This window comes from Brassica napus, chromosome A9, assembly GCF_020379485.1.
Source record: "Brassica napus cultivar Da-Ae chromosome A9, Da-Ae, whole genome shotgun sequence".
NCBI classification, from domain to species: Eukaryota; Viridiplantae; Streptophyta; class Magnoliopsida; order Brassicales; family Brassicaceae; genus Brassica; species Brassica napus.
The window spans coordinates 33,912,107-33,924,041 of NC_063442.1; the positions used below are offsets into that span (position 1 = coordinate 33,912,107).

Genomic DNA, 11,935 nt, shown 5'->3' on the forward strand with positions numbered 1-11,935 from the left:
AATCTAATCCTAAAAGATAGCGAAGCAAAGATAATGCAAGTAAATGCTCAATCTAAGTAGTTATCAATTCAAGAACCAAATAAACAAGAGCAATATCTAAAACTTTCAATCAAATGATTAGGTAAAACTTGTGGGCTTAAGGCAATTGATTCAAGGCAATTAGTTTTCAAGTCAATGTGTTAACTTTAAGCAATCACAAGTTTCTATAGGCCTAAAACACAAATAAAAATCAATCCTTTCCCAAAGTAAAGATTCTATGCAATCATGAGTCAAACATCAATTTTCATTGGTTCAAATCATTCAGACATGCATTATATTTAAGTCTACTAACCATTTAGCAGTTCTAACATCAAATCCCTTTAGTTATTTAGGCTAGAGCAATATCAAGTTCAGTCAAAGATTTTAACATACACGTTATGGGTATAAAATAGTTTATTATCAAGATAAAAGTGATCAAGTCAAATCAAAAATTAAAAACACTTGCATAGAAACAAAGATCTAACCATTAATCACCTTAACTCTTCACTAATCATCCTAAATCTACCTAACCCATGGATTCAAAAGGTAACTAACTACTCGCTAATAGACATGATAAACCCAAAACCAATAGTGATTGAAGGTTAATCATGATTAGTGATCAAGATAATCCAATAAACACAAGACAAAGATGAAAAGAGGCTAAAGATTGAATCTTTCACCAAAATATGTTCGTGTCTAGAGAAAACAAGATAGATCCTAAGAATCTAACAATACTAAAAGCATGATAGTAAGCCCTCTAAGCGTGTCCACGTAAGTTAATATATTCAGCTAATCAGAGATTACTAGCTATTTTGCCATGTCATAACAATTTTAAGTCGACCAATACAAAAACCGGGCAAGGCGTCTGGGCCATTAGTAATATCCAGTGGCCAATACGAAACCCATCTCATTAATATCAAATCTCCAATGAAAGCCATTATCGTGGCGACTCTTCTTTTTCATCATCATCATCATCATCATCATCATCATCATCATCATCATCATCATCGCTTGGGATCACAACAATTTCCTGTTAGCACAACCCACTCTCCATCAATCAATCAGGTTCTTTACTACTCTTTTCATGCTTTCGTTTCAACTCCCTTTGTTTATCCTCCTATATAAATCATTGAATATCAAAATTTTGATCCAAGCAAAATACTCTTGAAACGTGTACTCGCAAACATTTAAGAAATCTCTTATTTCGATTACTATTTTGGTCAAGGTAGGTATATTCAGTAACAGATAAATCCATTACTTCAGCTCAGGAAACCGATGGGCTGCATCTACTAAAGTCAGGTCCGCGCTTGAACCAAAACATTCGATACAAACTTATGGGGCCTACTATTTTTGTCAAAATTTTAGGGTCTATTTTTTCAATGTTATTACTTATAAATATATCAATTTGACAATTTGTTATCTCACAAGAAAGATTAAATGGTTTGGCTATGTTGTCGATTGAAAAAGATATGATCAAGAACCTTGATTACGAAAGTTTGATGGATGATTTTGCAGAAAAAAATGCAAGAAGATCTATATTTAAGATCTGATAAGTTTTTTTAGTTTTGAGGATATTGTAATTTTCTTATTATAAACTTGAGTTTTTTATCGACATATGTTTATATATTATCTAGGGGCTTCAGTTTTGTATTTCGTATTGGACCATGAATATCTCAGGACCGGCACTGACTGAAGTAAGTTTTCAAAGATTTTTTGCTGTCTTTTTACCTGTCTGTGGAAAACGATGATGCAGAGGCATCTGTTCATAGCTCAAAACAAGCAAATTATTTGCATCTGCCATAATGGAGACGAAAATCCATTTGATTTTTCCTAACTCTGTTCTGTAAATGTGTAAATTGTTTACTTTCTTAATCTTGCTTTGTTTTCTGTAAACTTCATTGATTAGAATTTTCGCCTTTGAGTTACTTTCTGAAACGTGACCTCGGATGAATAGGTTCGTCTTAATCTTTCTTTGATGATACACAGAGACTTGAGAAGACAATCTGATTTTGGTTTGTCATCTTTTTTTGATGATACACAGGGACCTGAGAAGGAGATCAGATTTTGGGAAAAATTGACAGTGAGATGAGACAAGGATTAAGATGGGAACAAAGACGAGACTAGAATGGACCGGTGAATTTTTGAAATTTTGAAGTAAGCCCACACGTTATAAAGAAGTGTTAGTATTTTAGGTTTTTGTGAACCTTCGGATTTATAGCAATAAATACAAACACTTCGTCATCGTTGTAAAAGTGTACACTTGATGATTATAATATTTTCCCCTTAAAATTGTACACTTCTCTGACGTCTTAATAAGTAATATTGGTTATGAACACTACAAGCAGCCTTCTCTTCTTCTTTTTTTGGTAAAAACAAGCAGTCTTCTCTTATTAAGGAGAAAGCACCTAATTGTTGAGTTAGTAATGAAAATGTATGTTTTCTACGTGATATTCCGTCTGGGAGTGTCATATGTTAGGGGCGGAACATCGTTCAGCTCTGTTTTTGATGGGTGTCTCTAGCGGTAATAGAAACCACATCGAGGGAGTTATGAAAGACTTTGCTATCGGTTGGAGCGATGGAGGAAAGCAAGAAGAAACAAGGAAAACTCAAAGTTTTATTTCCACAAGAAAGATGCTTGATTTATTCAGTTTCTCTATAACTCTGCTTCTTTCTCATAAAAATCAAACGACAAGGCTAAAGAATAAAACCAAGGAAATCATAGCTTAAGCATCTCAAAATGACAAAATTTCCAATATCTTTAAGAGTCCCTTCTCAAGAGATGCTAAAGGAGACGAGAGGTAAACCTTTTCGTGTCTTCTCTGTTCATAACCCTTTATCAGAAAACAATGATGAAGAAATATGAGATAAAGAACGAATAAGAGACAAAGAAACATATAGTCCTAGAGAAAAAGGAGAATAAGGTTGGCGACGAGAGAAAGAAAGAAAGAAGATAAAGTAGAAGACATCATTGTTTTGGAGATCCTTCAATGACAAGTTTGGAAGTTGTCTTCAAAAGATCTGAACGGAGGAAAAAGATCTCCTCGCTATCGCTGATCTTGGTGTCGCTTCACTCTGACTCCACTTTGTATAGTATCTATGTTTTTCAATCAATTCCCAATTGTTTTTTTAAACTACCGTAAGAAGATCAGATGATCGAAAGGGTTGGGTTATGTTTATATTGTCGCACACTAATTTCCATAACAATTAAGATTAGCGATAAGTTTTTGGTGACCTTTGTATCTGCAATACTTCCAAAAAATATAGTAAATTTACCAAACTATATCAGTGTATGTATCTTCCAAATCAAAACAAAAATTGCATTGGTTAAATATTATTCAAAAACTTTAAAACAAAAAGATTTAAACATTTTTTTTAAAAGAAAGGTCCACAGAAATACAAAACAATATTTTTTAAGACGGCAGAAAATGTCTCAAGATGGATTAAGAAACAAACTACTCTATTTGATATATTATATTCAACTTAATTTTTGCTTATCATATCAAAACTTTTGACAATTTTAAAAATTTAATATAACATGTCTATATTTCTATGTTTAGTAACATATAGGGATAACTTTAACCTTTTAACATGTATCCTAATCATATTATTGCAATCTCTATCGTAAAATATATATACAAAAATAATAATTTTTAAAAATATACAGGAAATATGAGATATGACCTGATTTAACTTATTGAAGCTGTATTCATACATATATACTTGACAATACTTTGGTGTTACCAAAAAATATAATTGTAACACTGCTTCACGTAAATAAATCTAAAAAGAAGATGTTTAGGGCTTTGTTTTAACCCGGTGGTGTTTGCTGTTTGAAGGAGGAGCACATGATATAACTTATGTTTGAAATTCAAAAGGTATATAGAATTTGAGAATTATCGTAGACATATTTTCTTATATTTTTTTTTTACAATTTATTTCTTCACAAGTGATGCCAAGAAAATTATGTGTAGATAATTAGTGAAAGGTTCATGTATCTAAATCTTAAACTCATTTTTGGCTATGAAGTTAGTTAGATCTTTCACCACTCTATGTTTTAGATGACAAATAAATACAAAGGCGTAAACTAAATTGTTTCCAAGTTACCATTAAACAAGTTTTGTATTTGATAGACATATAATTGTCTTTCGATTCATGAGATCTGAGTATTATAAAAATGTTATAGAAAATTAACCCGGGCGCAGCCCGGAAAATACCCTAGTAGGTATAAAAAGTATTTATAGCAATCTAAAATCAAACCGGTCAACCCAACAAATCTGAGTTTACCCAAATACAAATGGATAAACACAAATGTATAAACACAAATGGGTAAACATCTGGTCAAATCCCGAATTGTTGACATTTTGGACTCGCAGTGGCATGTTGAAACCGCTCCACTAAGCCGCTGGGACGCTCACAGCGGTTTCATGGCATCATCATCTGGCTGCTGCAGCATCCCGATATTGGATAGGGGCATGTGCTTTTTCAGCGGTGTCATGACACCGATGCACAAGGCCGCTCCCACACTTAGATTTTGTCATCTGAATATCACAGCGTGTAACTTGACTGCTGCATGCTTCCAGCAGCTTATCGATGAGGTCACTAGGTCGCGGTGAAGTCATTAGGCCGCTGGGTCACTTGGTCATCTCGTATCAATCTCGAAAATCACCAATCTTGCTTTCAAACCATCTCCAAATGCTCCAAAGTCACCATTTAACATTTTCATCAACTGATATGGACATATGTAATGGAATGCAACATAAACATGCTTAAATGCTATCCTAAATAATGAAAATGTGCAAGAATAAAGGATCAAGACAATGCAAATAAGCCAGTTATCAGCGAATCCCTTACTCCCTTCTTAGTTCCATTGTTATCTACGACCAAGTGTCGGGTTATCCTTATAATATTCAAATCTAAATGTTTCACGATCTATACAGAAAGTTTTTTAAAAAACGATCAATACAGAAATGAGCTTGAACATTTGTGTACTCAAATTTGTGTACTTTTTTATTTCTCAAGATTACCAAAAAATATATTGTGCACTCAAGATTACCAAAAAAAAAATTGTGTGCTCAATATTAATGTAATCATAGAGGGGCAGGGGGTAAAAGAATGACAGCTAGTAACTGTCTAAACTCACATGGGAAAGTCAAATCAAATAATTGTGGGTGTAACAAGGTATGGCTCCCTAGCTCATCCGTGGCCGTTTCTTTTCTATATTTCCCCCAAAATAATAAAAGTCAAAATATGTATGCTCTTCAAACAAAATGAACAATAGGGTTAAGAGTTTCTCTTATATTCAGTTGCAAAGTGTGGCTAGTCAATCGAAGGATATTGAATGAGCAATAGAGTATGCCATAAGTACTATCTGCCTTAGTAGTTAGATACACACGCAGTTGTGTTCTTACCATGTATAATAGAATCATATTCAACATAATGATAACAAAACAACTATTCATATAGTTATTATCAGCACTATGATTTTTTTCAAATACAAGAAGAAAAAGAGTCATCTCTATGTAACTTGATAATAAAGTGTCTTTGTTATGTTTGACGTTATATCAAAGAAAACCTAATTCTTGAACCCTGGTAAATCATTCTTGGTCATCAAATGAGTTCTTTTTTTTGCTAGAATTTGGTGCATTAAATTAAATGTGGAGGTCATCAAATGAGTTGTTTGTGAGAAGTATGAACCTCAAAAGACATGACATATAATATCAGAAAAACCTCACGTTCCCACAATAAATTTCATGCAGAAGAAGCCAGGCTATAGTTTAGAATGGCCCTCATTCTTATCTCAAACCAGCTTAGCCCGTCCCGGGTCTAGTGATATATCACTTCGGTCTGATCCAAATACTCTCTTTTTTTTTATCTTTTTCATGACTGAAACTTAAAATGCATGAGAAAACACGCAGAGGAGTTAATATACAAAAGATGTTACTCTGTTCTAAGGAGCATGGTGGTGATATGTTTAGTTTTACGGCTCAAAGACTAACGATCCTCAGTTACAAAAAAAAAAAAAAAAGACTAACGATCCAAACTGTTTTGAAATTAGAATCAATAATAAAACATTGAAAACTGAAGTATAAACAAACAATATATAGTTTCGTAAATAGACTTGAGAGGATAAGTCTGAAAGTAAAACTAACTTTTATTCCAACGTCAAACGAGTTTAACTTCAGATTATGTACTTGTACACCTAAAAATAACATACCATAAGCGCATCTGCAAAAGTTATGTGTAAGAAGGAATGATTGTTCTTCTCTTACTCAGCTATTTTCGGGGGGATGAATCTGAATCATAATGAATAAGTACTCTGTTCTGGCTCTGTTCTGTGTCCCAATCATATTGGACCCTGCAAATATTGACACTTCTTTATGAATGTACACTTGCACTCCACTCAAAATAACCGTTTCACCCGAATCCCTAGATATTAAAGACCAGACATACATACACAGATAGCTTATTAATATTATCATAAGTACAATTCAACAATGTTGATCATAATCAATTTTCAGATGCTCATCACCCTTTGAGGTTATATTCAAATATGAATTAGATATTGCATTTGTACAAATGACTTAACCCAAACTACACAATTTTCATACTAACATAGTAACATATATAAATATATTGTATTGTAACAAAGTCACTTAAACTAGAGCGTAGATCAGATCTTGTATACTATCTTTCTAATGAAGACAATCCTTGAATCATAAATTTAGGATCACACTTCGTCCAAGAAAATTTTAAACCCATCCCTCTTCTTCATACCTCTTATCTTCACACTATTCTTCCTTTTGTGGGGTCTAAGCCTCCATGCATGAAATCAGTTACAACTCTGATCCCAATGTGAAAAAATAACATATCATAATCGCAACTGTAATAATGCAGTGCACGTTTGAACGATTTTTCAGTTTGATGAGCAAATATAACGGAACCGCACGAGTGAAAACAAAATGGCAAACTATTATCATAATCTAAACCCCTCGTGATGTATTTTATCAAATAAAAAACTTGCCCATCTCATAACAAAAACATCACATTTAATATCTCTATGGACCATGGATTCTTTACTATCTAAGCTCTACAATCGATCATCTATATATACACATGTTCTTCAGCATTGTACTTCTCATCACCTCACAATCTCTTTCCCTACTCATCCTTCTCATTTGATCTATCTCCTTCTATATTCTTAAAAAAAAATGAAGAACAAGTTCATAAAAGCATGTGAAAACAAACTGAAAACCATGAAGAGCAAATCCATAGTCATACCTTGTACTTCATCTTTCTGTGAGAGTTGTTGCGAGAAGGTTGCTTGGGGGTTCAAGAAGGAAAATGAAGCTATACCTAAAGATGTTCCAAGAGGACATTTGGTAGTGTATGTGGGTGATGATCACAAGAGGTTTGTGATAAAGATGAGTTTGCTTAAACATCCAATCTTCAAGGCATTGCTTGATCAAGCTCAAGATGCTTATGATTTCAGTTCTGACTCATCAAGATTATGGATTCCATGCGATGAAAACACTTTCCTCGATGTCGTCCGTTGCAGTGGCGCTCCTCAGCATCAACGGAAATGCATTGGCATGTACATGTAAGAGTGAAGATATTTTCATTTGGTTTTTGGTTTTTCATCTGTGGATCTATGTTTCCAGAGAGAACTAATGTTGATTTAGATAATGGTGTACACTTCCTCACTAAGTATGATTAATAATATTGTTAAGCATAAGCAAGAGTCACTGAAAAAGAAAACATCTACAAATGTTGCAACATTTAAATTTTGACAAAGATTGTTTTTTTTTTCTCTCGCACCATTTCAAGACGAGACATAAAGCAAAACGTTTCAGACATGGTTGCCTCTGTTCTGTATCATATAAACGACCAGGACCAAGTACATTTTGAAGCTAGACAACAAATAAGAAGTACTGATCAAACTCTTTTGTCAACTCTGTCGAATCCACAAATAGTTACACGTGATTTTCATATATATCATACAAAGTGACACCATTCACATTACAATTACTCACTGATAAAACACTCAATTCAAACATAATAAAAAAGTAAAAGCAACAAAACAAAAACAGAGCAAAACAGAGGAATGCTGTCTTAGCATATAGGAATCGGAGCTCCGTTCCATTCCTTGAGGCACTCCATCAATGGATCAATGATCTTACCTTCACACATTGCAGTGAACACCTTATCAAACTCCTCTCCCGGAGACACAACCTTTTCTCCGGTCAACAACTTCGTTCCAAGCTCTTCCCTCACGAACTTATACAACGGATAAGACCGACATTCCTTAATCCTGTTCGGAATCGCCGCCGTTCCGTTACCGTAAGCCTCTCTAGCCGCATCCACTTCTTTAGGAAGCACCATCTTGAGCTCTTCCTCGAAAGCTCCGATCTTTTGAAAGATCGAAGTCACTGCGTTCTTCTCAGTCTCACCGTTAGACAAAGCGTGATCAACAATAACTTGTCTCAGTTTCTGCATCAACGGGTACGTGGCGAGACAAGGATCATCCACGTACGTGAACACTTGCTCGCGATCAACAACCTTAAGCAAGTCCTTCTCGCAGAACCGCGACGGATGCAGCTCACCGTTGACTCCAGTGGTTAACACTTTCTTCGCCACTTGAGAAACTGTGTTCTTCACCGTCTGTCTCAGATTCTCCTCAAGATGTCTCAAATCAACAGCTTGGCATATAGCCACAAGGAACGTCGTCGACATCAGCTTGAGAATGTCAACAGCTTCTGACGTTTTGCGAGACGAGATGAGTCCCAAAGAGTTAACATCTTGGTTATGTTGCTCAGCTGATTGAACATGGCTTGTAACTGGATTCGCCAAGTACTGAAGCTCAGAGCAATACGAAGCCATAGCGATCTCCGCTCCTTTGAATCCGTAATCCAAGCTTGGATTGTTCGAAGCCGTTAGATTCGAAGGAAGGCCATTGTTATAGAAATCGTTAACAAGCTCCGAGAATTGAGCGAACATGAGCTTCCCTATCGAAGCGATCGCTAAACGCGTGTTATCCATGGAGACTCCGATCGGAGTCCCCTGGAAGTTACCACCGTGAATCGCTTTGTTTCTAGAAACATCGATCAACGGATTATCGTTAACGGAGTTGATCTCACGCTCGATCGACTTCGTGGCGTGACGGATCACTTCGATCTGAGGGCCGAGCCACTGAGGAGAGGTACGGAGAGCGTAACGGTCTTGCTTCGGTTTTTGTAACGGATCCATCTCGTGAAGCTTTTGCGCTAGCTTCATGTACGAGCTTCCGTCGAGGATGTGCTCCATGATCGCCGCCGCTTCGATTTGTCCGGGGTGGTGTTTCAGCCTGTGAGTCAGATGATCGGTGAACTCAGGCTTCCCGCTCATAACCTCCGCGAAGATCGCTGATAAGACCTCCGCTAACACCGATTGAACGTTCGCTTCGAATAGAACCATCGACGCCATGCCGGATCCAACCGCCGTGCCGTTAACGAGCGCTAAGCCTTCTTTAGGCTGTAGATCGAAGAATCCGGAAGCGATTCCGGCTTGTTTGAAGGCCTCTTCGGCGGTTAGGGATTCGCCGTTGGGACCTGTGGCTTTGGAGTTCGGACGGCCGGTGAGGAGGCCGGCGATGTAGGAGAGGGGGACGAGATCGCCGGAGGCGGTTATGGTTCCGCGGAGGGGGAGAGACGGAGAGATGTTGTGGTTGAGGAAGCTGGTGATCGCTTCGAGGATTTCGAATCGGATCCCGGAGTATCCTTGGAGGAGAGTGTTGACTCGGACGAGCATGGCGGCTCTCGTGGCGGATTCCGGTAGCGTGTGGCATGTCTCCTTCGTGTTACCGAATATTCCGGCGTTCAAAAATCTGAAACGTAGCAAACAAATAACATTTTATTAAAAATTAATAAAATAAACTATAGTTAGACCTAAACCCGACCCGACCCGACCCGATTCGATTAACCGAGCAACGTGTTTGCCATGCAAAGAGAAACCTATTCCTCGTGACTATATTCAGTGACAATTATACCGAACCAAATAATCTCTGCCATTTATCCACTGAATCCACTAAATTATTAATTTTCTGATTCCAACACCAATTTTATAAAACGAAAAAGAGAAAATTAATTAGTGTTTGATCACATTCCTTGCATGCGTGTTCTAATTAATTAGTAATTAATATGCATGATTTAACAATATTTTGATTAATTACCTGATGAGTTCGGTTTGCAATGCGGTGCCGTTTTTGGTTCTCCGGTGAGAGGTCGCCCCAAACCCGGTGGTGACACCGTAACTGTCAGTACCTTTGCCCATACTCTCCATAACCCAATCACTGCTAGCTTTCACGCCGGCTCTCGAAGCCTCCGCTAGCTCAACCTTAACACCTCCGCCTACGGTGGAGATCGCCGCGACTTGTCCGATTGTTAGCGTCTCTCCTCCGAGATTCACCACCGGTCTACGATACTCCTCAACCATCCTCTTCACCTCATCCAAGTGACTCCCTTTCATCTGCTCCGCTGCTGCACCCCAGTTCAACGGATCCGCCGCCACAGCCACCTTCGTCTTCTCTACTCCGCCGCACAACATGGCTTCGATCTTGCCGTTCTGGTGAACTGAACTGTTAATCTGATCCATAGGTATTTGACCTTTCTGTTTAATATATAGGGATCAGATCTTTTGAATTATAGGTGAAGGAAGCGAGATAGAGAGAGAGCTTCTTGAATTGTAGGTGAAATGCTTTGGAGTTTGTTGAGTTCCTGAGGAAGAAGAGAAGGGAGAAGATTGGTTTAAATAAGGAGACAATGAAGTAGTGTTTAATGTTAGGTAAGCACAACAAAGAGAAGTGAACGAGTTTTGTCAATGAGGGGTGGGTGAGAGTTTAACGATATGATGATCGTTGGATGACTTGTAAGGATCCAACGGTTGAGAATGTAAAACGTGAGATTGGTCTAAGCCGCAAATGGATCTCTTTTGGAAAAAGGTAGTCGTGGCTGGTGGCTGAAGGGGAAATAGCGTTTTGCGGTTGGTGAGACTTTACGAGTGATTATGGTTTGGGAATGAATATGGGAGTAGGTATAATGTGTAAGAACGTATTTAACTTTTTATCAAAAATATGTGTAAGAACGTATTTAACTTTTTACCAAAAAAATGTGTAACAACGTAGTAGACATTTTCCAAGTGCCCACCAAATGTAAGTTATATAACACAGCATTTCAATATCAATTTTAATATATAATCAAGAGAATAAATATGTAATATTATGTTATATTTGTATATATATTAAAATAGGAGTTCAATTTAAAATATGTACTAGATTTTGACCCGCGCTTTCAAAGCACGGGTTAATTTTTGTATATTTGTGCTTTATTTTATAAAAGATTTAAAATTTTTATCTTTATTTATCGTATTTCATTTTAAATGAGTATTTATGTTTAAAAAATTAAACTTTATTTTTTTAATGAATTAAGTTGGTATAACTCTGATAAATTAATTTTATTATGTGGTTAATATTTTAATTAAAAAAATTATATACTTTTAATAAAAAAATATACTTTTTAATAAAAAAATTCAATTATTTTTATGAATGCTTAAATTATATTAAGAAAAGAAAAAAAATAATTAAGAATAGTTGAGAACAAATTATTTGAACTTGGACTCAATGGCCCAAAAGAAAAAAAAAAGTGAGAATTGAATCCGATTTTTTAATAGGCCCAAATGGCCCAAGAGAGATTTGATGTGGGCTGGATCCGAAAATAATAATCCAATATAGATGTGTTATTAATATTACTTGATTGTCCTTAATGAAACATGCAATGTTAGTAAAGGAAAGAACAGACTAAGGTAATTATGACAATATGATCCTGCTTTAATAGTATAGATATGTCGTCCACGAGTCATAATCCTATATCAATACTCTTTCATTTTA

General features: G+C 36.2%; 2 protein-coding genes across 2 annotated transcripts; one reads left to right on the top strand and one right to left on the bottom strand.

Annotated features, from left to right (window-relative positions):
- The first annotated feature begins 5,580 nt into the window (after positions 1 to 5,580).
- Positions 5,581 to 8,112, top strand: LOC106380039 (auxin-induced protein 15A). Its single transcript, XM_048741101.1, has one exon. It carries the CDS (start codon positions 7,227 to 7,229, stop codon positions 7,617 to 7,619), a length of 393 nt encoding a protein of 130 aa, XP_048597058.1. The 5' UTR covers positions 5,581 to 7,226; the 3' UTR covers positions 7,620 to 8,112.
- On the bottom strand, positions 7,978 to 10,930 carry LOC111197696 (phenylalanine ammonia-lyase 2). The gene is made up of 2 exons (XM_022688181.2): positions 10,223 to 10,930; positions 7,978 to 9,877 (listed from the first exon to the last, which is right to left on the bottom strand). The coding sequence occupies exons 1-2, from the start codon at positions 10,642 to 10,644 to the stop codon at positions 8,128 to 8,130; spliced, it is 2,172 nt and encodes a 723-aa protein (XP_022543902.2). The 5' UTR covers positions 10,645 to 10,930; the 3' UTR covers positions 7,978 to 8,127.
- Positions 10,931 to 11,935: the final 1,005 nt, after the last annotated feature.